Source organism: Chenopodium album, chromosome 12 (assembly GCF_948465745.1).
Source record: "Chenopodium album chromosome 12, dcCheAlbu1.1, whole genome shotgun sequence".
In the NCBI taxonomy this organism is placed as follows: Eukaryota; Viridiplantae; Streptophyta; class Magnoliopsida; order Caryophyllales; family Amaranthaceae; genus Chenopodium; species Chenopodium album.
The window spans coordinates 16,434,259-16,460,524 of record NC_137845.1 but is presented as its reverse complement, the minus strand read 5'-3'; the positions used below and the strand labels follow the sequence as shown (position 1 = coordinate 16,460,524).

Here is a 26,266-nt window from a genome sequence, read left to right as displayed (position 1 = left end):
ATGAACTGCATTGAACTAAATTGAACTGAAAATAAGCTAAAAAGAACAGACTCTTATTGCTCATTTTAGTGCTTGGTGTAAGAATATCTTGGCTAGGCCTGCTTGGGAAAAGGTTTGAGCTTTGCAAGAAAAGAGGTTGAACTAATGTTTTTAAATTATTTTAAGTTGGTATTTACTAATTGTGTACCGAGGTTGAGGTTGTGAGTTGAAATCTATATCATTAACAAAATAATTTGATTTTTTTTTTTTTTTTTTTTTTTTTTTTTTTTTTTTTTTTTTTTTTTTTGTAATTTATATGTATGAATTAATTATTTTTTATGCAAAACTATTAAAAGTATATAACCTATATGGCATTGTATGTTCAGCGAAAGCTATGTATGAATTAATAATTTTGTATGCAAAATTATTAAAAAAAAAAATAGGAATAATGGAACAAAAAAATCCAACCTTTGCACTTTTTTCTCTTAAAAATCCAACCTTCATTTTATTCCTCAAAAATCCAACCTTTATACCCCACCTTTTCCAACAGATCCATTACCTGTTGATGACTGGTTTTTGTAAGTTATATGCCACGTGTCAGCTATTAATAGGTTAATTATTTATTTAATTATTAAAAAAAAATAAGAAAAAGAAAAAAAAAACAAAAAAATTCAGAAAACCAACCCCACCCTTCTTCCCTTCCCTGACCAACCCATCCCCACCGCCCATTGGAACCACGCAACCCCAACCACCAACACACACGCCCAGCCACCAACAAAAACGCCTAGCCACCAACTCCAAACCCAAACCCTGCAAACCGCCCAGCCCCGCAATTCCAAATCACCCAGCCACAGCCCCTGCTCAACCCCTAAAAATGCACAGCCACCAACTCCAAACCCGAAACCCGCAAACCGCCCAGCCCCCAACTCCCAAACGCCCAGCCGTGCAACTCCAAAACCAGTCACAGCCCCTGCTCAACCCCCAAAATCGCACAATTATCACCACCCCCTCCATAATCACCACCTCATCAACACCACCACATTCACCTCCATAATCAAAATTAGTAATTTATGTTCACCACCACCTCAACTCGAAAGTGATTGAGGTTTTGGATTTGTTGGATCGCGAACCAGCGAGGGCAGAGGATAGAGAGAGGGAGGGTTGTGGTGGTGGGAGGAGGAGGCGGTTGTCCATGTTGTGATGGTGGTTTCGGAGGAGGAGGAAGTGGTGTTGCGTGGTGCCGTGGTGGTGAACATAAATTGGAGATCGTCGATGATTGGAGATTTTTGATGAGTTAGTTGAGTGGTGAGGTTGGGGATTTGGGTTGGGTGAGGGTTGATCCATGGAGGAGGAGGTGAGAGAGAGATAAAGAGGGAGAATGAGAGTGAGGGAGGGGAGGAGAGGAGACAGAAACGACAGTGATGAGTGGTGGTGACGGAGGTGGGGTTGGTGCTTTCAGTGTTTGAGGAGGTGAAAGAAAGAAGAGGAGTGAAAAGGGAAAAATGAGAGAATAAAAAAAAATCTTTTTAACCTGTTTATCAGGTCACAGGTAAAATGGATCTGTTGGAGAAAGTGAGGTATAAAGGTTGGATTTTTTAGGAATAAAATGAAGGTTGGATTTTTAGGAGGAAAAGTGCAAAGGTTGGATTTTTCTTTTCCATTTTTCCAAAAAAATAATGATTAATAAATGGATGAAGTATGTATGAAAAAAAGTATTGCGTAAATTTTTTTTTTTTTTTTTTTTTTTTTTTTTTTTTTTGGGTGTAGACGAGAGGCTAGGCCCCAAAGAAAAAGACAGATTAAAAAAACTACGGTGAGACAAACCGAGGGAAAGCCACACCAACCCTATCTTCATTTTTTCGAAAAAAAAATTAAGAAACGGAGGAAGTATGTATGAATTTAATGAAAAAAAAAGTATTGTATAATTAATTTGTAATTGTCCATTTATCACTCTCTTTTGCCATTCTTACTAATTGTGTAAGATCATCATTTAAAAATGATACAATTGTATATGATATGTGATTTACAGAAATGCCCTAAGGTATGAAATATTAATAGGTAAATCTTAGCACAAATGCACAATCATGTAAACCACGACAATAGGCCAAGCCATGAAACAATTTGTATTTAGTTAACTTGAATTGGTTTACATGAAGACAACTTTTGAGGCCATGTATGAAAATGAAAGGGGAGGGGGTTGGTGGTTGTATTATTTATATATATATATATATATATATATATATATATATATATATATATATATATATATATATATATATATATATATATATACACTAATTTAATATGTATAGTGTGTATGTAATAGCTAGTATGTTTTTTTCTGAAAAGATTCTAAGCCATATATTGCCAATGCAAGGAGTATGAAAAGTCAAATGTTACCATCAAATGAGAGATTAAATCAGAATAATGAAGATGTTTAACTCACAATAAACAGCCACTTGAGCAATAGAGTTACATAAGAATAACCAAAGATCAATAAGGAATCAAGGAGAAAGAGTAGAAAGCCAAATAGTGAATCTACGTATAAAAAGTCTACTCCACAACTTACCTGTTGGCAAACTTAGTAGGCCACAATTTATTCATGGAATTAACTGATCATACTCTAGAAAAGCTACAAATCAACCGAGAAACATAATTTTTACTCTCTTTACTCCAACAATATTAATTATTAAAAAAGCTAGGTATGTATAATTGTAATTCGTGTATTCTTTCTTAAAAATACCGAAAAAGGGAGAAAAGAGAAATAATAATTGACAAAGTAATTGCACATGGAGGGTCAACTGTCAATACCAAAATATCGTGGTATGTTAATAATAATAAGTATTATACCGTGCTAATCGTGCTACATATAAAACTAATCAAACCAAACCCCAAACACAATGCAACATCATTAGACTGTTAGGGTGTTATAACAAAATTTTCCACCGACTAAAAAACACTAAACATATATTATTTTGATTTAGCTCTTACTATAAATATCTACTCATTATAGATGGAATTTCATCAACTAAACAACCAAAGTAAACTGTCTTATTTTTTTCTGAGTTAACCACTCTTATAGCCAACTTCATTCATCTGCCAACATTTCTCTAGTACATTTAATTAAAGTATTAAGGCATAGACATGGGAATCAAGGTTCATGGAATCCCTCACGGTGCCACCCTTCGTGTTTTGGCGACTCTACAAGAAATGGAGATCGATTACGAATTGGTTCTAGTTGACATGAGATCCGGTGCTATTAAACAAGAACCTTTTCTTTCTCTTAATGTAAGCATTTTATCATATATCTCCGTTTTGCTATGTTCGACTTACTACTAGTATTTCTTTTCATTTGTATTTCCAAATTTTGCATTTTTACTTTATTTCTTTTATTGACATAATTCTATGTATTTATCTGTTACACATTACTCTATTATGTGGCATCAATTGTATTTAATTAAGGAAAAAGATATATGTAATCCTAAAGGCTACATAAAATAAGCTAAAAATGAAAAGAATTGACAATAAATAAACATTTATTACACCGATTTACTCGTGAATTGTCAATAAATTTCCAACTAAATACTAAAAAAGGAAGAATATTAAATGCTTATAAGCAGCCCTTAGGGCTGCATATATCATTATCCTTATGGACCTTATCTATATTAATTACTCAAAATATTTCAATATAATTTCCTTTTCAAATGTTTTGATATTTATGCCTTGAATTTAATTAATTATTGTTACTAAGGGTCTGTTCACATTTACTGAAGTGAGCTGAATTGAACTGAATTGATTGAAGCTGAACTGAACTAAACTGAACTGAATAGAGTTGAAATGAATATTTTATGAGAGAAGAAAATTAGGAGCTGAACTGAACTGTACTGAATTGAATTGAACTGATTAGAGCTGAATTGAAATGAAATTAATCTGAAGTGAATAGGCCCTAAGCAAAGCTTGGCTCACTTGTTAAAAGTGTTTTGAATTACCACCGTATATATATATTTTTTTGACAGGAATTACCACTGTATATTATAAAATTTTAGAATAATGTAGAATGAGGGTATTTATTTGAAGATAAGAATCCCTGTAATTCCATTTATCTAGAGTCTCATTAGTGAGAGTGAGGGATAACTCAAGTCATCAAGTGGTTCGAGTTTCCTCTCGATTCCAAGAGATCTTGGGATCGATTCTCATCACCTCGCCCTAGTAAGTCTCGTCAGAGTCATTCTACTTCCCCTCGAAAGAAAAAGAAAGGAAAAAAAAAAAAAGAAGACCTTCTACTATTTAGAAAACAATAGAGGCATTAATTATTTCATGATTCTCCATTGACATTCGTAAATGTGAAAGTTGGCCTTCAGCAAAGATTTCATGCATAAAATTTTGAGGCTCGTTGTTGTTTTGCTTTTACGTAGTAGATTATATATATATATATATATATATATATAGCTTACATTTTTATAAATTCTTCTTTTTGTCTTGTTGTTTTAGCCATTTGGTCAAGTTCCAGCATTTGAAGATGGAGATCTCAAGCTATTTGGTAAGAAATAATGCACTTTAAGTTAATTACATTAATTTATTTATTCATCACCACCCTAATTTCTTGATTTGCGAAACATAAAATTAAATAAGTCAACATGTATATTTTTATTGCAAGTGTAGTTGAATAAGTTTATTTCAAGTTGTATGAGGTACATATATCTATTTTTTATCATTATAATCACGCAAATTGAATACCTTGTTATTTTTTTTAAAAAAAATATATGTCTATCAATATAGTGCATCAATTAAGAGTAATTTATGGATCTGCCACTAATTAAATTTAGCAACGCACAATGGTATTATTGTGATCTTGTAATTAAGGGTCTGTTCTCTTCAGCTTATTTTCAATTCAGTTAAGTTCAGTTCAGCCCCAATCAGTTTACTTCAGATCCTAATTTCCTTCTCTCATAAAATATTCAGTTCAGTTCAGTAAATCAAAACAGGCTTAAGGTTATGTTATTTATGTAATTTTGATTAAAACTTCACTAACATTAAACAGAATCAAGGGCAATTACAAAATACATAGCACACACCTACGAAGGTAAAGGAGCTTCTCTTATAAACAAAGACAAAAACCAAATGGCAAACATGGCAGTGTGGATGGAAGTCGAGGCTCACCAATTCGATCCTATAGTCAGTAAACTCATTCATGAGCTTCTTTACAAGGTTTATTTCGGGAAGGAAACAGACAACGCGATTGTTGAGGAGAATGAACCTAAGTTTGCTAAGATTCTCGACGTTTATGAAGCTCGTTTGGCAACGTCGAAGTATCTAGCTGGTGAATGTTTCACATTGGCTGATCTTCATCATTTGCCTTCACTTAATTACATGATGCGTACAAAAGTGAAGCAATTGATCGATGAACGCCCTCATGTTAGCGCTTGGTGTAAGGATATCTTGGCTAGGCCTGCTTGGCAAAAAGTTTGGGCTTTGCATAAAAGAGGTTGAACTAAAGTTCGTTCTTAAATTGTTTTAATTTGATGTTTTATTGATTGTGTACCGAGGTTATGATTGTAATTTGAAATATATTGCATTTATAAATCTATATAGATTCTTTTTAAATTTTATTTATGAAATAATAATTTTTAAAGCAAAATTATTAAAAATTCAAGATATAAATGATAGGATAATGTTCAATGAAAGGTGTGTATGAATTAATAATTTTTTATGAGAATTTATTGAAAAAAGATTAATAAACCGAGGAAGTATGTATGGACCCAAAAAAAAAACAAGATTGTTGAATTGTAGGTGGTGATGCAATAGTTAGTAAAAGAAAGAAAAGAAGGGTGTAATCCATAATTGTACGTTTATAATCATTCTCTTTCCCCTTCAAAATAATTGTGTTAGATCATTTAGAAATGTTGCAATTATTTTAAGGAATGTGCTTTAAGGCCGGTATGAGATATTAAGGTGTAAATCTTAGCACAATCATGTAAACCACGACAGTAGGCCAATCCATGAAAGCAATTTGTAGTTATTAGTTGACTTGAATATGGTTTACATGAAGACAACTTTTAGTGAAAGAGGGAGAGGGAGGGGGAAGGGGGTTGGTGGTTGTATTATTTATATACTAAATTTGACAATATTTTTCTAAGTATGTAGATTAATTAAATATTTGCACAATCAGCATAGATTAATTGCCTTCGGGGTTTGTCAGAATAATCGCTTCGATGTTAAAGTCAGTAAATAGATGATAAGAGCATAAAGGTGGTTTAAGAGTGTTTTAATTAAGAAAATCGTATACCTTGAAATTGAAATGTGGTGAGGTATTTATAGTGGTTGCTTGGTCAGGTGGGTGATAAGTGTCACATGGTCGGAAGCAAATCTCCATGTGGATGGCAAAATAGGTTGAAAAGGGTAACGAGCCAATATTTAAATGGATTCAAATACAAAGTTCTGATTAGATTAACCTGATCTATATCGGTGCTGGTATCATCTCGTACAAAAATAATGTTATGTCTCTAGACAATTTTCTTGGAATTAAATCCCAAACACGATAAAACATTACATCATCAATGACGTACTTAAGGGAGATAAGTTCAAGATCTACACCAATTATTGTTAATTTAAAATCAAAAAATTCAAAGCAAACAAACTTATTTAATTGGAAATGATAACGAAAGCTATCTTATTGGGACTATTTCAGCTCACACTATAAATATTCTACTTAGTATAATAGATGAGATTTCATTGTTAACAACCACTTTCATATATAGCCAACTTAATTCATCTCTTAGAGTATTCTCGTACATTAAAGTTTAAGTCATAGACATGGGAATCAAGGTTCATGGAATCCCTCACGGTGCAACCCTTCGTGTTTTGGCGACTCTTCATGAAAAGGAAATCGATTTCGAGTTAGTTCCCATTGACATGAAATCTGGTGCTCACAAGCAACAACCTTTTCTTTCTCTTAATGTAAGCAACTTATCGATGTTTTCTTTTGTCTTTGCAAAGGAGTTTTCTAATTCTTTCTTATTAATTCTTTTATTTTGTGTTGTAACTTTAGCCTTTTGGTCAAGTTCCGGCATTTGAAGATGGAGATCTAAAGTTATTTGGTAAGATATACATAGTAACATACTCCCTCCGTGTTTTTTTAAGTGTTACAGTTTGACCGATATATAATTTTAGACAATTTAATTGACTTAAATAAAATAAAAAATAAGTGGGATAGAAAAAATATAAAAAAATTATAAGAAAGATAGTGGAGTTAATAGTTTATTGAAAAGTAATGAATGTGAAAGGAAATATATGATAAAAAAAAAATAGTAGTGGGTTTGGGTGGGGGCCATGAGAGGAGAGAGATATAATATTTTATTGTACCTTTTTGCTAAAAAAGAAAGTTTAACATTTATTAAATCACGGCCGGATTTGATAAGTGTAACACTTGTTAAAACACGGAGTGAGTATTGATGATCCTTAACTAAACAAACATGGTCATTCCCCATGAAATTTAAGTATTATTATGTCAGATAATATAAACTCTTGAATCAGAGTGATTTTCATTAAAATCAATATTTATAGGGTTACATTGAGAGTCCTAATATATCATAAAGATTGGTCATACGAAATATACATTCTAAACTTAGGAGGAGAATATTCTATTGATATTCTCTATCATATTATGTGTGATGAACACAAGTTAAAAAATTCATTTTGTAATAAAGTATTTAATAACCTGTATATGTTTAAGCAGAATCGAGGGCAATTTCAAAATACATAGCATTCAACTATGAAGGAAACGGAACTTCTCTTTTTTCAAACAAAGATGCAAAGCAAATCGCTGAATTTGCCGTATGGATGGAAGTCGAGGCTCATCAATTCGATCCAGTAGCCAGTAAACTCAATTATGAGCTAGGTTACAAGCTTTACTTGGGCATGGAAACCGACAACGCGGTTGTTGCGGAGTACGAAGCTAAGTTGGCTAAGGTCCTTGACGTTTACGAGGCACGATTAGCAACGTCAAAGTACCTAGCCGGTGATTCATTCACTTTGGCTGATCTTCATCATTTGCCTGCACTTAAATACATGATGCTTAATAAAATGAAGCAATTGGTCGATGAACGCCCTCATGTTAGCGCTTGGTGCAAGGATATATTGGCTAGGCCTGCTTGGGGAAAGGCTTGGGCCATGCAAAATGATCTTAATTAATTTTAACTTATTGTCACCAACCTCATCAATATTAGCTTTGTAATGGTTGTTTGTACCATGTCCAATCTTGTATTCTTATATTATATTATGTTGGTGTTTTACTAGTGTTGTGTATCCACTTATGATCGTGACTTGAAATTTATCCGTTATTAATAAAAGTATATTGAAAATCTAGCATATTACTGTTTTATTATAGATTAATAATATTATACTACGTAATAAATTAAGCTTGGTCTTACTAGCGATATTATAACCTGAATTTTATTAATTTTAAAATGAACCTATAATGTCTATATGTCTATGATGAAACGAGTAATTATTATTGTAATTGAATAATATATGACCTAAGCTATGTGTGTTCCATTGACTTCATAGTTCATATAGCGACAAAAATTAAGAAATAAAAAAGCTAATTCGAGCCAATAACCATTATTGTGCAAACTTTTACAATTACTTAAACGAAAAATAGTGAGTCAAGTCGTGCACTCCCTTTAGTTGTTAGTTTGTTACCACTTGTTTTGCAGTCCTAATATACTAGAAATTTTAGAAACATTAATAAATGGTAGAAATTGATAAGTAGCTTAGCTTGTCCAATTATATTTTTTCAAGCATACTTTAAAGTTGTTGAAAATGTCGGTGGTGGTGAAAAAAATATTACGTTAATCAATCAACTAATCCATCAACGAATAAATAAAATAACACACTGTTCAATTAATTATCTACTACTGTAATGTTGTAAAGCTTTTAAACAATTAGAACTAATTTACTGGGGTAAAGATTTTTAATTTGGCCTTTTTTGTATAAATTAAATTGTGAAAGTACTGTACAAGTTGTCTAGCGAGTAGCGACTATTTAGTAATCTGACTAATTTACCATCCGAAAGATTAATAATTCTCTTTTCTGGCCTAGCTAATCCAATTCATCGTTAGTGACTCATGTAAATTTATGATACTGTATGTTGAGTTTAATTCTTTTTTGTTGCATTCTTCATAACAGTTTTAACTATTGAAATTGCTTTAGGCTTTTATTCTTAATCTATTAAATAAAATTCATTTTCATAAGAAGACTATATGCCATTGCATATGTGCTGCAATGCATGTTGTGTTACAAATAAGCATAAAAATAAAAGTTAAGTTCTTTTGAGATTTACCCTTTATGCCTTAATATTGATGTCAGTATAAGTAGAAATAAGGTTATTTGAAAGTACTAATATAGATTGATAACATAATTTTGTAATGAAGTAAATTACAAAATTTCCATAAAAAAAACCTTAAATTACTAAATTCATTAATTTTTAGTTAAGAACAATGTCTTGGACTAAGCAATCAACTAAGGGCCTGTTCACATTTACTGAACTGAGCTGAATTGAACTGAAATGATTGGAGTTGAACTGAACTAAATAGAGCTGAAATAAATATTTTATGAGAGAAGGAAATTAGGAGATGAACTGAACTGAACTCAAGTGATTGGAGCTAAACTGAACTGAATTGAACTGAAATTAAGCTGAAGTGAACAAATCTGTAAGTGTATGAAATTATATTTAATGTTATTGTGTAGGTCGAATATGGTCCCACGTAATTACATAATAAAAGACCATAGATGAAGGTTTGCAAGAGTAGCATGCACTACTTCACTACATTATTGGCGAAGACTACTCATTCATATCTTCTCCTATCTTTCTCTCTCCTTTGACTGGTTCAATCAAAGTCAAACAAATTAGCGTAAGCCATGGTGGTCAAGGTTCATGGAAGCCCACTCTCCGGCCCGACCCTCCGAGTCGTGGCAGCTGCTTATGAAAAGGAGCTTGACTTTGAATTTGTTCACGTTGACTTTGAATGTGGTGCTCACAAGCAACTTCCTCATCTTGCCCTTAACGTAAGTTTATAATTTATGATCTTAGTGTATTGGTCTTTGATTTTGTTTTCTTTGCTACAAATAATAAATTGTCGTATTAAAAAAAAAAAAAATTGTAAGATAATAATAGAAAAATTGAAAACATGAATAACATCTCCAGACACCCAAAATAGAAATACAAACATGAGACATCATATTATGAGATTTGAGGGAATAATTATATTATAAATGAAAAAGGGATCTGAATTACATAATTTATTTGATGGGTTTTATGTGATAATTTACTTGATGGGTGTTATGTGATAGTCTTGATAATCAATAACATAAGGGAAATTATTTGATGATTCATAGTGAAAAAAAATAGTCATGAAAGATTTTGTTAAGTTCGTCTCAATTACATATACAATCTCCAATTTTTTTTTTAAGTTGCAACTTTGAGGTATTATTTGAGACATAAAATATTCCAAAGTTACAACTAAAAAAAATCGGAGGTAGTATTCATAATATCAAATTATTATTATTTTATACTTAATGATAAATATCACTATTTGTGCTTGAAATAATACATTAACAATCGATGAGAATTGTTATAACTCATTTTTTTTTCCTATTATATAATACTAGCCATTTGGTCAAGTACCTGCTATTGAAGAAGGAGATCTCCAACTTTTTGGTGAGTTTACTAGCTTGCCTTGATATTGAATTAAGGTTGTGTTATTTCTAACTATATACTACCTTCGTTAATTTTTATGTGCAACTTTGAAATATTTTATATCTCACAAATAATACCCCAAAATTGCACATAAAAATTAACAGAGGTAGTATGTTGTTCATTAAACTGAAGCTAGCTAAATTAATTAAATTATTATGGTGATCAAAACAAACTTGTACTTCGTATATCAATTTGCTTGAAGTCTACCATCTTCGACAATGGCTAATTTTTGCACCAATTCATATACATGCATGTGAAAACTAATTTTATCAATATGCATTCATTATTTTGAAAATATTCTGTTTTAACAAGAAAATATTATGCGTCAGAATCAAGAGCAATTACAAATTACATAACACACACCTACGAAAGAAATGGGACTACATTGATAAGCCAAGACATGAAACAAAAGGCGATCCAAGCCGTTTGGATGGAAGTCGAGGCTCATCAATTTGATCCAACTGCTACCAAGCTCGTTTGGGAGCTTGTGTTCAAGGGCATGTTTGGAATGCAACCACCCGACATGGCTATAGTCGAGGAGAACGAGGCGAAGTTGGCTAAAGTCCTTGATGTATACGAGGCTCGTTTAAGTCAAACAAGGTACTTAGGTGGTGAAACATTCACCTTAGCTGATCTTCATCACTTGCCTCAAATGAATAGGTTAATGAGCACCCGAGTCAAAAAATTATTCGATGAGAGACCTCGAGTGAGTGCTTGGTGTTCGGATATCTTGGCTAGACCTGCTTGGAAGAAGACTGTTGAGCTTGCAGAAACGAGTTTAAGGAGCTAAAGCAAGGAATCTATTACTACTCCTGTTTTATATTATTTGCAACTTTTGGGTATTATTTGTGAAATTTAAATTTAAAATATACTAAAATTGCAAATAATATGAAACAGAAGTAGTATATATATGTGCTACGAATTGATGTGATAAACATTTTTAATTTCCCTGTTTTTCTTTCTTAGTAACAAGCCTATATCTGATGTTTGTTAAATTAGCTTGTTTGTTTTAATTTAATTGAATCCATTTTCAATAATGAAAATTATACACCCTTACCGCATTATTTTAGAAGATAGATTATGATGTATCTGAAATCTAAGACTTTAGCTTGTAGATAATCTTAGAATAATGTCCAATCCTTCAATTTAGGTGCATACAAGTATATAATTTCTATCAGAACATCATCTATAAACTTTATTTGACCCCCAAATTTACTATGTTTGTTTTCCCTATTTCCCAAATAAGCTTACTACAAATGTTTATGGAGATCACAATTTTACTCGATCTCATAAGTTACTTAAATTTAAGACTCATCACTTTTCTCTTTAATCTCATTTTTCATCAATTCATTCAACCAAAATATAATAAAGTAGAAAATAGGCATGTAGCAAACAATTAAAAACAGAGAAAATAATATATATATATATATATATATATATATATATATATATATATATATATATATATATATATATATATATATATATATAATTACTACCATTGTTTCACATTATGTGCATTAAAGGCCTTAACACAAAATCTTAGGCATAATTTGTTTGTAAGTGTTACATGAAGAGAGAGATATAGATTAGGAGCAGGGCAAAGAATTTCGAGGTCCTGTGCAATTTTTAAAATTGGGCCCTTTTTCATAATTCAAAAAGAGGTTTTGGTTTAATAACCACTTCATAAATATTAATTCAATTGTCACATTACAAGTTCAATTACTAGAAATAGAACTCTAACTTTTTCACAAGTACTTTCAAAGCCAATTATCTTAATAATTCAATCATATAGCAAAAGAAATTATTATCAAAATTTTCAGCAAGTTGTTTTTATAACTTTGTTGATTAAATTTATACACCCTGCCAAAAAAATAATTAAATTTATAGGCAAGATACAATAGAAAGTAAAAGGATAAAAATAATACTTACCTATAGATTCTTTAACTAATCATTGTATTAGCAAAATTAGGTGTTTTTATGTAAGAAATTATGACAAATAAAGAGATAAGTCATAAGCCATTAGACATTAGAATGAGAGAGAAGCAAAGATACATTAAAGAAATAGACAAACTTTTAAATAAATCGGATGTACAATAAATATTGTACATCCGTTATAAAGTTACCCCTAAAATTAGCGAATCGAACCCTTGACTTCCCTTCAAAACCAATTTGTCCAACTAGTGAACCATTGAGATCTTTGTTTAACTTTATAATCATAATAACATTTTATCTGATTTTGGGACCCCAATATTTTGAGGGCTTGTGCGGTCACCCAAGCTGTGCCACACCTCCTTTGCCCCTGATGTAAATGCATGTAATGAAGAGAGATATAGAGAATATAATGAAAACATAAAAAGGAAGGATTTGTTGCACATAATGCATGTATAGCAACCGTATTTATTTAATGTTGCACATCATACGAAACAAAGGTAGTAAGTAAAATTTTGTAAGATTATATACTATGACCTTGTTCACTTTAAATAATTACTATTAAGTAAAAATAAGTTTTGTTTAGTAAGTATAAATAAGTTTAGTTTAGTAAAAAATCAATAAGCTAAGTATACAAAAGGAATATAATAAGGAATCATTAAAAATAATTGCAGTTCAATCAAAATAATTTCAGTTTAGCAAAACTAAAATTAAATTAGTTAGGTTTATCAAAAATAATTTCAATTTAGTAAAAATAATTTTAGTTTAGCAACAAAGTGAACAAGGCCCATACTTTTTTAAGTTTTGTTGAATGATTATTAAACGTACTAGTAATTAATAATTTATTATCAATGTTAGCCGGCAAAGATGAATAATATCAATTTTTTGCAATTTTAAAAAAACATATACTTTCTCCGTTTCATATTAGATGACACATTTTATTCAGGTCAAAGTGCACACTTTCTAATGCAAATGTATATCCTTAATTACTTATGAACATAAATTTATAAGCTATTCGGGTTTACATTACTCATTTACTCAAAAATTTAATTTAATTTGCTCATTTGATCAAAATAAGAAATACATTTGTTCATCGATTGCAACCAAATGACCAATTGTATGATAAAATTTACCAGTATTACAATAGTTTTTGAAAACTTTAAATGAAAAACGCCTAGGACGGCAACTAGAAATCCCACCCAAAGTCCCAAAGAATAGAACGTCACTGTAGACGTAGTTAAGAAAGTCAATATTCTCATCCAATTTTTTATTTTTATTTTTATTTTTATTTTTTTAATTTAATTATATTAAAAAAAAAGGAGTCAAAGTCAAGAAAAAGGGGGCGTTACATATTATTATATGGACAAAGTGAATATTGCTCCTACTATAAATATTCTACGTAATATATAAGAGATTTCATCAACTAATTAAACGACTCAAAGTATCTCATTGATAATTTTTTGAGTAAAATTATTGATTGCCTACTTCATCTATTTACTTTTTTCTTTATTTAGCTAATTAAGCCATAGCCATGGGAGTCAAGGTTTACGGGATCCCTCACTCAACCGCCACTCTTCGAGTTTTAGCTGCGATTCATGAGAAGGAGCTTGAGTACGAATTGGTCCCCGTCGACTTGAGATCCGGTGCTCACAAGCAAGAACCTTTTATTTCCATCAACGTAAGTTTTACTAATATTAGCTTATTATAAATTATAGAATCGCTTGTCCATTTTATTAGAATACGTTTCTATTTTAAATTTATTTGATTAAGTTAAGTTACATTACTGCTTCCTCGAAAGTGAGTGTACTGTCTTTAATTAATTGATATATCATTATTCACCATCCCATTCGATCTATTTATGCTAAAACATAGCTAGTTGTATGTGTGTATGGACATTAGGACTAAGTACAATTATAAGGTTATAGGATTTATTTTGCTATAAGATCGAGTTGAATAGATGATTTTAGAATAGTCGTCGTTTATTGCAACGTATGAAGAATTTTTGATAGTACTGTTATTACCCGAAGAAAAAAAAACATTGTCTAATACGTAGTAGCATATGATATATATATATATATAGTACGTAAAATACAAAATAATTAAAAATGCAACTTTATACTTTAAAAACTATATATTCAATAGAGAACGTGATATCTTGACCAAAAAAAAAAAAAAAAAAAATAGAGAACGTGATATATGCGTGATAACATTATCTTATAAGTGTGATCCATCAACTAATGGATGTGGAGGATATAAAATTTAGTATCACTGTACATTATAGAGTTAGATTAGTTTCTTTGCTAACAAATTTAATGTTTTTATTTTGTCTTGTAATTTCAGCCATTTGGACAAATTCCAGCTTTTGAAGATGGAGATCTAACGCTTTTTGGTAAGCTAAGACACCTTAAACTAAAATTTAATTATTAAATGGTTACTAAAAAAAAAAAAATTAATGACCGAAAACAATATTGTAAGAAGATCAAATTTACATTTACAATTTGATTGCCTTTTTTTTTTTTTTAATCAAAATGAATTAATTCAAAAATGATCTTAAACAGAATCAAGGGCAATTACAAAATATATTGCATACACCAATGAAGGCAAAGGAACCTCGCTTATATCAAAACAAGGAAAGGAAATGGCTAACTTAGCCGTGTGGATGGAGGTCGAGGCTCACCAATTTGATCCAGTGTCTACCAAACTCTCTTGGGAGCTAGTTTACAAGGGTTTTTTCGGTATGGAAATTGACAATGCTATTGTCGAGGAGAACGAGGCTAAGTTGGCTAAGGTCCTTGATGTTTATGAGGTACGTTTGGCTAAGTCCAAGTACCTAGCTGGTGACTCGTTCACTTTAGCTGATCTTCATCACTTGCCTGGACTTCAATACTTAAATGGTACAATAGTGAAGCATTTGTTTGATGAACGCCCTCACGTGAGTGCTTGGTGCAAGGATATCTTAGCTAGACCTACTTGGGAAAAGGTTATGGCGTTGCAAGCTTGAAACAATTCATGTTACCGCGATTTTAATTAATCTTTCTCTAATGTACGTGATAATTGTTGAAATGTGTACCATGTTACATTGTATGCTTGGTGTTTTACTTTATGTGAGATTTTGTTCTTATTTTTTTTTCTTGGTAATGGTGTCGAAGATAAAAATGTTGACCCTAAATGAAAGTTTTGTGCATTATAATTAACCATGTACTGTATTAGGAGAATGAATCCTACACAAAGGTCTTGTTATTTGATTACTTATATTACAATACTTCTAGTTGTTTGTTTTGATTTGATTCTTAAGGACCCATACATTGTGTCAGGTTTAATTTGGGAAAAGTGGAAACAAAAATATTATGAATCGTGTAATCAATGGTAAAAATTATTATTCCATGTTGTAAAGGGAAAAAATGCATATGAACATTCAATTTGCTATACCAATCATCATATGACATATGTACAAATCATATGAAAGATTAATCTGGTCATTTATAATAATGCATAGGCATTAGCACAATGTTTCATATATTTGCTAAACATAATAATGCATAGGCATTAGCACAATGATCCATATATTTGTTAAACATTTGGATTAACTTTTTAAATGTGGTCTATTTTAATGTACAACAAGATTTAATTAAATAATAATTTTGACCAATAATGAAATTTAATACTTGTTTCAAGGTATTATTTGTTTCAAGGTATTATTTAAACCAAAAAAAAAAGTATATATAAATGTATTTCTGACATTTGCAAAGAAGTTAGATATTATGAAGCATGCATAATATTTTAGAATAATTGTATTACACGTTTAAAAGGACACTTATCAAAGGGTAAATATGTTGAAATTATAAAAGGAGATGAATGTAAAAAAAGAGATGAGATATAAATTTGATGTATTCAATCCGTTTCAATCTATGACTTTATATATGCTTACATATCATTACTACTAACTAAAATCATTGAAATCTAAACTAATATAGTGGATAAAAATAGATGCACTAAAGATTAACTCGTCAACTTGGCATTTCTTTGAATCAAATATCCAACTCCAAGGCAGAAAATACATCACATTATTTATTCAAATTATCATAATAGAGTAGAATCATTTGTCCTTTGTATTCACATTATACTTTTAAACATTAAAACTTTTAAAATATAAACCGAGAAATGATGATACATTGTTTTTATCTTCTCATTAAACTCAATCTTATTTTTATTTATTAAAATCATTTTATTCGATTTTCCATATTTGTGATGCATAATGAAAATTTCAATTTATGTTTACTCTTTTAATTCATTAATTTATGGGAAATTCTCAATGGTAACCTTCAACTATTGCTTATTCTCAATGGTACCCAACTTTTTTTTGGATTCTCAATGGAGTCCTCTACTTTTAAAAGTTGCAACCTTAACCTTAATTATTTTTTTCCGTTAAATTTCTGTTAAATCTAACCTTATTTTAAACTAAGGTTAATTAAAAAAAAAGTAAATAAATAAAATCACTCCTCCCCTCCACTGCCCAGCCAACCTCTCCACCCTCTCTCCACTGCCCAACCACTTTCCCCATCCCCCTCCACGGCTTCACCAACCCACTAGTATGTGATAGATTCTCTATGACATCCAACACCCCAGCCATCCTCTTTCCCTTACCCCCTCTTTGCATGCTTCAATTTCTTCTTCTTCATCTCCATCTCCATCTCCATCGTCGTCGTCGTTAAATTTGAACCACATGTATGTTAATGCGATGGGCGAAATAGAGGATTGGAAAGAGAATTACACTGGAATTTGATTTGAACCAACCATCGAATCTGTGCAAGAAGAATTGAAAATGATTTTCGAATTCTAGGGTTTTAATTGGGGATTTTTTTTGTAATGGTGATTGAAAGGAATGGAGGATTCATCGACCACCATATTAATGAATTTCGAGCAGTAGAGGTGTGGTGGAGGGTTGTGACAGTGATGTTGGTGTGAAAGCTGTAATATGTGTGATTGCCGTTGTGGGTTGGAGGCAAGAGAGGTGGCAAATGGTGGTTGTTGTAGGCTGTTTAGTTGTATATGGTTGAGTGACCCGGTGGTGCAAAGGTGGAGGTGTTTGGTTGTTGTTTCTGTTTAAGTATTGATGTTGTTGTTGATGTGGCTGATTTAGTTGACTTGAAGGGTTGGCATTTCAATGGAAGGGGGATAGAGAGGAGGTGGGTGTACTGTGGACTGTGGAGGGTTTGGGGTTGGAGGTGTTTGCCATGTAAGATGTATAAAGGGGAGGAAAGAGAAAATGGTTAAGAGAGAGAAAATAGTTGACAATAATTAAACTTAACGGATAATTAACGACTTAGAGTTAATAAGGTTACGGTTGCAACTTTTACTAAGTAGAGTGTTACCATTGAGAATCTTAAAAAAAATTAGCTACCATTGAGAATAAGCAATAGTTAGGGGCTACCATTGAGAATTTCCCTTAATTTATATAAGTAATATTCCAAACTAATAATAAACACTTTGTTACATACCCTATCTACTATTGTAACCAATTTACTTTACTCATTTTTTTTCTTCTTCTATCTTTGATTTTCATATTGATATTAGTGCCATGATTTGAGTATGCATAGTGTGCTACAAATTAGGCAAAGTAAGAAATCATGAGTAATACTAGTCGCATAGTTACTATATGCATTAAATGCATATAGGGGGACAATTCTGGAAATGGTCATTGGTGTGTGTTATTTGACTCCATTTGACTTCATGTTGACCCCGTTGTAATTTTGAAATGTTACGGGAATGATTAATGGGGATATGAAAAGGTGGGTATTACCTTTAGTTAATCAATTGAACTCTTTTGTTCGACTTCTTAAATTCCCTCTCTCCTGAAACTCCCTGAAACTCCTCCTTCTGTCTCACTATGTCTGCGAAGTGCTCCCCCCAAAATCGTCCCTGTGAAGGCGCCGGAGCTGCCGGATTTTTGGTGGTGGTGCGTCGTTGGTGATTTGCATTATCTGTCGTTGAGATTGTGGTGGAATTAGTCGCGTTTTTTAAGGTACGATAATCTGCTTTGATGTATTTTTGCCCTATTTTTTTAAAAAAAAATTCGTAATCGTTGGGCTGAAGTGAATTTGATTTCATGCTGTGGTTGGTAGTTCTCGAATTAGGGTTCCAATTATTCGTTTCGAATTGTTCATTCCAGTTTCTAGGGTTTACATGAATACATAGTACAGTTGTTCTCCTATGTTATCCTGCGTGAAATTGTTCTAATGTGTTAAAATAACACTGAGATACAAGTTTTTAGGGCTAAATTGTGTTAAATTCTTCTCATGGGTTAAATTGTTCACATGCTTAATATTCATAGTTTTAATTAAATTCAATTGAAAATGCGTAGTGTATTTGGGTGTTGTTAGTTTGGCATGGTTGTGGAGATTCTACCATTTCATTGCATGAGATACTCTTGAATTCGAACCCTGTGTTTGCTTCATTGCTACTTGGGGGGGGGGGGGGTTTGGTCTGAGGTCTGAAGCATCTGTTAGTTCTGATGTGTCTGTAAAATATGCGGGGATTTGATGACCAGATGATTAATTTATGGCATTTTTGTTAATGTAGTTATAAGTATGGAATTGATTATGTTATTTTTTATGATGTAATCCTTATATTAGAGTTCCAAATCTAATCTTGTGGTTGACTCTGGTTTATTTCCTAATTAGATGAGTGTAGTTTTTGATTAGTTATATGGGTTATTGGATCAAAGGCTAGAAATTATTGGAACTGCTAGATTTGAGCTGTGTTGTTTCCTAATGTATGGTAGTATGTAGTTGTAATGGTATGTACAATTTGATCCATTAAATGTGTTGAATAAATTGCATTAAATTAAAGCTTTGAATTGAAATGAAAGAACATAAATAAGAAGAAGGGATATAGCACGAATATAAAGATCTCTGTCCTGGCCACTAAAAAATCATCATCATGGCCCTGAAATCAACTAACACAGCTATTCAATTTCAATTTTATATGTACCTGCATTGACATGCACAAGTTATTTTGATTTTGAAACAAAGGAATGTTTATGTAAGCATATAATGTGAAGTATTTATTTTGAAACGAAGGAATTTTAATTAGCATTTGAACGGGTAGCATTTGAACCAGTGATAAATCTTTTATGGCTTGTTACTACTTATCTTAGTTATCTTGATTACAACAGTTGATCTGTCTCAGTTAGATGCACTTTAGTTCTAGTATTCTTCCACTGAATCAACTAGTATTCCTTAATTCTGACATATGACATAAGCGTATTTGGTAGCAAAAATATAAATATTTGTGGACTCTTCAATGTTTCTTTAGAACACATTTGGTCTTTGATTCAAATTAGGATCACATTTGATCGATTTTTGATGTGCTATAATTGGATAATATGTCCTATAATAATTCATTAACATATGTGTAGGACTTTCAGTAAAAGTGATAGTTTATTAGGTTTTGCTAAAACAATTTTGCTAGAAATTATTGGAACTGCTGGATTTGAGCTGTGTTGTTTCCTAATGTATGGTAGTATGTAGTTGTAATGGTATGTACAATTTGATCCATTGGAAGTTTTCAGGAGACGTCAGATTATATTGTGAAGTAGTTATTATTGATATTTGAGGTAATTTTTATTATTTTCCTCCAGGGTGCAATGGTGAAGAGGAAAGTATCCGGAGTTGCTTCTAGCAGTGTAAATAGGAGGGTATGTGTGTGGATCATTTACATTCATATGGTATTGAATTATGTTATTTAGTTTATTATTTTTTTGCTGATGTTATCTGTAATGTGTAGGGTCAGTTAAAAGCTGTGAATGGAGAGGGTGTACTACCTATCAAGAAGGGTGTAAACAAAGGGAAGAAGAAGGTGAGAGAAGATCCAGTGTATGAGGTAGAGGAACTAGAAGACACAAGTAATGAGGATGGAGAAGAGGATGATGAGGATGGAGAAGAGGATGATGAGGATGAAGAAGACGATGCAGAAGATGATGCAGATGATGAGGAGAACGAAGAATTGCTAAATCAAGCGAGACTCCAGGGTATGTTTCTGAAGTTTCTTCAGGAACAAGCTAAGTATGCAAAGAGAAAAGGTGGGGGAGGGGTTGGAAAAAAAAAGTTGAAAAGAGCAAAGGTATGTGTTGTATTCTTGTATAAAGAATTGAATACAAAGTGAGGGATGATTATTAAAATTGGGTGTCCATGAAATGTTAATGTAGGTTGAGTCTGATGTGAATCTTGGTCAAAGAGTGATGCAGAAAGGAGTTGTTATCAAAACTCAATCTCGGACAACGCAAAAGGTAAAATAAATTTAATGTTTTGGTTTATTTATCAATCTAGATGTGCTTAGATGTTTGTTGGTATATTCCAAGGCTTGAGTATAGGTTTTACATTATTTTGATTTTATATCTCTATTGGCAACTTGAAACCAAGGAACTGTTTGATTTAATATCCCCTACCTTGCTATTATTTGTTGGTATATCTTTGTTGGTGAATTGGACTAAATGTTGGTAGTACAATTTTGTATGGATTTGGTGAGTAACACTCATTATTTTTTGTATCTTGTGTTTTCTAGGCCCCCAACCTGAATGGTGTAAAGGCTTTTGCAAATCTGGTGGTTCAGTTTGATGAGTCTAGGAAGCAAGTTGTAACTGAAATGGGTTTTGGAAGCCTGTTAAAGATACCGCTAACTTGTTTTCCTCGTAAATTTGCGTATTGGCTGTTGACTAGAGTTGGTGGTGATGGATCTGTAATGTTTGGGGATGGCTATGTATTTCCACTTAGTCCTGTTCAAATCCAGTGTGTCCTTGGCATCCCGATGGGTTCGAGACAACTGCCATCGAACATTCCTGATGATGCTAATGTGAAGGCTGAAGTGAGTCGGATTAAGGGTTTGTTTGCTAAGGGGAACAGTATATCAGTGCCTATTGCAGGGGCTGCTTTGTTTAGGTGGGATAGTAATGCTCAGTTGGCGCCTCTAAGTTCTGAAGCGGAGAAGTCGCATTTTAGAATTGCTTTTCTTATAGTTGTTCTTGGGTATTTGCTTTGTCCAACGACGAACACAACCAAATTGGCAAGCAAATTGACACCAGCTTTGACAGTGTACTAAGAAACGGGGGAGTTTGACTGGTGCAGTTTAACTCTTGATTGGCTTTGTTGTGCAGCCAACAAGTTTCAAAAGAAATTTACAAACAGAGGATATGTTGCCGGGTCTGGGGGCTGCTTTCTGTTTTTGTTGGTTAGTTTTCTTTTGGTTTCCACTTTAGGGTATCCATTGTACCCTATTTTTGGGAATAGTTTTGTTTGACTAATGTCACCTATGTCTATCATTTAGCTTTTTTACGTCGACCATTTGAGGCGTGTGCCGGTTCAATGGGGAGTGATGCCGAGGATTACGGTATGGACTCAGAAGAAAATCAAGGATGCTCTTAATGCAGACATATTTCCCAGTGGTGATTATGGGAAGATGAAGGTACATTGTTTTCATTGCATAAATGTATTTGAAATAGGATCTTATATGATGTTCATGTGTCAATGATTTTGTTGTTGGTGTAGTCAATGAATGTAGCTTACGGTGAGGCGCATCCATTAGGAGATCGTGACAAATCAAAGAGCGATGTGGACCACTTAACCGCGCTGGTATGCCCTAAAATTTGTTGCTGGACTTTGTTTTTTCCTTAAAATCAGTTTCGACTATGAATGGAATCTGTTGTTGAAGGTGTGTTGTGGCTTTGTGTAGGTTGCGGAGAGGGTTACTCCCCAAGTAATGTCTGCGGTTGATGTAAAATTGAATAGTGTCATCGACACTGTCCAGTCCATGAAAGATTTATTGACAAGGAGCTTTGGCTCTGGTCCTAGCAAAGTGATAGATGTAATAGACAATGTTAAAGCCAATGAAAGTGCAGTAGAGACGGGAAATGATGGTAGTTTAGAGAATAGGGATTTTAAAAGTGTATGTGATGCTGATGCTTTGGGATATGAGTATGAAGCTGCAGGTTTGGTCCATCCTGGTGATGATGGTGTGGACCAGGGTGTAGTTACTGGTGTGAATTTTGGGCTTGGTGGTTATAATGATGTGGATCAGGGCCTTCAACAGGGTGAGGACCTTGTGAATGAAGTGGGTCAGGGTGAAGGCCTTGAAAATGCTCTGGAAAAGTTAGAGACTGAGGTGACTCCTGGCAACAAGGTTGGTGATTGCTGTAACACCAAGGGGGTTGAGGACTTAGTTCAGTCTGAGGAGGACGATAAGTCTGAGCCGGAAGATGAGGATGCTGCAGTAGAGAATCCTTCTTCACAGGTTGTTGTAGGGTTGGTTGGACATAGAGGCACAACAGTGTGGGTGGATAATGGAGTACAAGGGACAGATAATTCATCTGAATCTGAAGGGGAAAACTCGGGGCCTGGTGATGAGGAGGGGAAGGGCAGTACCCGAAAGCGGGCCGTAAAACCAACTGAAGCAGCCCTGTGTGCCAAGTCTTCAAGTACACGACGGCATACACCGTTTGAGTCTCGAATGTTGAAGTTCGTTCGTGGATGGAAAGACAGCCGTGACCCGCTAAGGTACGGATGGAAATTCACACCTTCTAATAAGTGTTTGTGAATGTTATTATAAATGTTTCCCATATTCCTGTTGAGTGTTCCTAATATTTTTTTCAATTATGTCCTACATTTGAATGCGTAGCCATGGTCCGGTGATGATCTGCTGCGAAAAAAACACAGCCACCCAGAGGGACTGTTTCGGTGTTGTTCATCCACGATCTCGGGTAGGAGATGGATATGTACTCACTGTAAGTGCCTTGTACAACAAGCATTGGGCCACAAAACAGTTCCTGAACAGAATCAAGAGAATTATGCTCGACCCGAGCTTCTCGGTGAGTTTTCTTTTGATTGAATATTTAATTTTTTTCCCTTTTTCTACCACTTATTATCGGATCTGGGGTACGTATTTTGTAGAATCGAATTATGCTGAATGAAAACAAAGATGAGCACATAGCTAAGAAGTATGGGAAGGCATTGCTTGTTCATAAACTTAGGGAAATTCGAACTGTAAGTTTTTAAATAGAATTAAAGGGTGTTGTCATTGATTGTTAAACTTTACATGAGGGAAGTGATGTTTATCTATTTGTGGTTTGGACATGTTTTCATACCAGTGTTGGAAGTCCCTCCTAAATCTCCGAACGATTCTCATTGGTGGTGCCTGGCTATTGACTTGAAGGGGAGAAGTCTTTGGATGATAGACTCATTGTTTCCAGATCCCTATGCCAAACATGAGAGCATAATTGAACTTCTGGTTTGTATTGCATTGTTTTAATTTTTTTAATTTTTGGTGCAATTGCTTCCTTGTGGTGGTGCTAATACATCATCTAATAATTTCAGGTTAGAGGCATTGATGTTATGTTCAGTTTGTGTGATCCCGGGTGGACTACTGGTGAGATAAAGCATTGGACACGGTCGACAATATCAGTGATGGAGCCCTCTGACACGTGAGATCATTAACCTCCTTACATTTATAACTCAAAATGTTTTTTATGGTGTCAAATTACTTTTTGTAATGTGTTGAATCCTGTTGTTGCTACATTGGCAGGTCGTATTGTGGTGTCTTCATGTTGGCTTGTATCAAATTCCGTGCTCGTAGGTTCACTACAAAGTTTGGTGTGGTGAGTCCTATTACCTCAAAATGTTTATTAATTATGGTGTCAACTAATGGTGATGATTTGAGAATTGATTTAATACATTTAAATTTTGTGCAGGGAAAAATTTCAACAGCCAGGGAGAACCTGTTCTTGGATGATCTTCTGTCGGATGAGAACGAAATGAAAGATAAGCTGGAAAGCATCCTTCCTGCTCCCCGGAAAACCAATCGCTCTCACTGATTTTTCCTACCAGAGTGTTTAGCATTGATAAAACAACTTGTTCTCTGTTTTTGGGGTTTGTGAATTTATGTTGGAGGAAGACTTTTTGCTGTAAATAATTTGGTATTTTATCAGTTGACTTAGGACTGCACTGACTGATCTGGTCACTAGTGATGCACTATTACAGGTGGTACAAATGGTACAATGGACAGTAAATTTTGGGTGCCATTATGCATGATAATGGTACTTATTTGTGCTTCCTAGTATCAATGGTGGTATATTATAGTGTGCTATTTTCTATGAATATGGTAAATTATGATGCATTCTATTACATGTGATGGTTAGTTTTTGTGAAAGACATTTTTTCAGAGTTATACTAAGGCCGATTAACATAAATTTAAAGGCGATTAACATAAAATTAAAGTGCCTTTAGGTCCCTTAAAGGTACTACAGTTTGTGGGAAAAATACTGGTACAAAATAGTAAACTAAAATAACATTAATAAATCATTGCAATTGGAAAGTGTTAGGTAGTGCAGGCAACGGAATTGAGTTATGCATTACAATGGATAATTAAAACAAGTCTTGGAGGATAATAGGGCCTAAGGAAATACACCAAATACAGATATATGAGGTACACAGTTCAATTCAGTTGTTGACGAATCTAGGTTGAAGGAACAACACCATTACACAATTCAGCCCGTTCTCTCTTCAGCATAGGTCCTTCCCCATTCCCAAATGGTGGCAGGAGCCGTCGAAAGCCAATCCGGAGTTGAATAAATAGGACCCTGGTTCAGCCTCTTCATCGGAGCTACACGGGTCATTATTGAACTCCACGGGGGGCTGGTAACGAAGTGAACTGTAGCCTGGTGGTGGCCTTGCCTAAAAAGAAACCACCATTGCACATTTGTGAGTTGTTCATAGTGGAAGAGATTCACAAATATTAGATTTATAAATGGTACATATTTCTACCTTTTTAATGTTAATGGTACATTTAATGTGGTATTTCGTATAGAAAGGTATATTTCATAGTCTATTTTCTCAAAGTGGTATTTAGAATGTACTATTTAGTTGCCAATCTAGTTTTCAATGATATTTTAATTGTTGATGGTACGTATTTGTACCTTTAATTTGAAATGGTACATTTAAAATGCTATTATTTACAGTACGGTATATTTAAAGAAGTAATTTCAGAAAATGGTATACTATTAATGCTATTATAGTTATAATAGTACAATAACTGTGTTAAAAGGTCAACCACTGAAATAATTAAATGGGTGGTGCTATTTTCGTCTTCAATATTACTTAATAGAGTAGGTAGATAATTATGAAATTTCAATACATGATACAAAAGCGAAGCAAAGTATGATTGAAGTTGAAACACAAAACTAGTATTTAAGATATATGTGATACAAGACATTACCTTGAATACGGCATCGAAAACCATCCCGGTTGGGGCATCTGAAGTGTATAAGAAGTTGCCCATTAGAGCTGATGGTTTCCACAGCACCAACACCCCACCTGGCCTTCTTTGAGGTCCACAGTGACACACCTCATACGAACCAGGTAGATCATACATAAGATATGTGGTAGATTCGCTAAATATTCGGGCTTCTAGAATGACGAACAACACAGGGTTGAACTTATCGAATAGAGTTGTGAAGTGCTGAACAAACGAGGGCCTGGTGCATCCTCGGGCATTCCAAAGCAGAACCACAGATCCAAGGTCCAATTCTGAACTTACATTGGAGGATATGTGTTC

The 26,266-nt window shown here is 33.2% G+C and overlaps 5 protein-coding genes and 2 pseudogenes across 7 annotated transcripts; all 7 read left to right on the top strand.

Annotated features, from left to right (window-relative positions):
- Nucleotides 1–3,107: 3,107 nt before the first annotated feature.
- Nucleotides 3,108–5,469, top strand: LOC145570987 (glutathione S-transferase pseudogene; annotated as a pseudogene).
- Nucleotides 5,470–6,662: 1,193 nt separating this feature from the next.
- LOC145572146 (glutathione S-transferase-like) lies at nt 6,663–8,271 on the top strand. Its single transcript, XM_081631167.1, has 3 exons — nt 6,663–6,936; nt 7,028–7,076; nt 7,715–8,271. Exons 1-3 carry the CDS (start codon nt 6,793–6,795, stop codon nt 8,167–8,169), a joined length of 648 nt encoding a protein of 215 aa, XP_081487293.1. The 5' UTR covers nt 6,663–6,792; the 3' UTR covers nt 8,170–8,271.
- Nucleotides 8,272–11,135: 2,864 nt separating this feature from the next.
- On the top strand, nt 11,136–11,525 carry LOC145570986 (glutathione S-transferase pseudogene; annotated as a pseudogene).
- A 2,539-nt stretch (nt 11,526–14,064) lies between these two features.
- LOC145572145 (glutathione S-transferase-like) lies at nt 14,065–15,668 on the top strand. The gene is made up of 3 exons (XM_081631166.1): nt 14,065–14,345; nt 15,008–15,056; nt 15,226–15,668. Exons 1-3 carry the CDS (start codon nt 14,199–14,201, stop codon nt 15,666–15,668), a joined length of 639 nt encoding a protein of 212 aa, XP_081487292.1. The 5' UTR covers nt 14,065–14,198.
- Nucleotides 15,669–18,387: 2,719 nt separating this feature from the next.
- Nucleotides 18,388–21,889, top strand: LOC145572143 (uncharacterized). Of its 3 annotated transcripts, XM_081631163.1 has the most exons (6): nt 18,388–18,456; nt 18,567–18,689; nt 20,307–20,363; nt 20,453–20,788; nt 20,874–20,954; nt 21,230–21,889. In XM_081631163.1, exons 3-6 carry the CDS (start codon nt 20,313–20,315, stop codon nt 21,761–21,763), a joined length of 1,002 nt encoding a protein of 333 aa, XP_081487289.1. In that variant the 5' UTR covers nt 18,388–18,456; nt 18,567–18,689; nt 20,307–20,312; the 3' UTR covers nt 21,764–21,889. The 3 variants fall into 3 exon arrangements, with proteins under 3 accessions (XP_081487289.1, XP_081487290.1, XP_081487288.1); XM_081631164.1 differs by having other exon boundaries at nt 18,394–18,689; nt 20,459–20,788; XM_081631162.1 differs by having other exon boundaries at nt 18,394–18,689.
- LOC145572142 (uncharacterized) lies at nt 21,756–23,759 on the top strand. The gene is made up of 6 exons (XM_081631161.1): nt 21,756–21,892; nt 21,989–22,126; nt 22,210–22,293; nt 22,394–23,214; nt 23,336–23,525; nt 23,608–23,759. The coding sequence occupies exons 2-6, from the start codon at nt 22,037–22,039 to the stop codon at nt 23,710–23,712; spliced, it is 1,290 nt and encodes a 429-aa protein (XP_081487287.1). The 5' UTR covers nt 21,756–21,892; nt 21,989–22,036; the 3' UTR covers nt 23,713–23,759.
- LOC145572144 (uncharacterized) lies at nt 23,731–24,831 on the top strand. The gene is made up of 3 exons (XM_081631165.1): nt 23,731–23,944; nt 24,031–24,137; nt 24,239–24,831. Exons 1-3 carry the CDS (start codon nt 23,753–23,755, stop codon nt 24,525–24,527), a joined length of 588 nt encoding a protein of 195 aa, XP_081487291.1. The 5' UTR covers nt 23,731–23,752; the 3' UTR covers nt 24,528–24,831.
- The last annotated feature ends 1,435 nt before the right edge of the window (nt 24,832–26,266 follow it).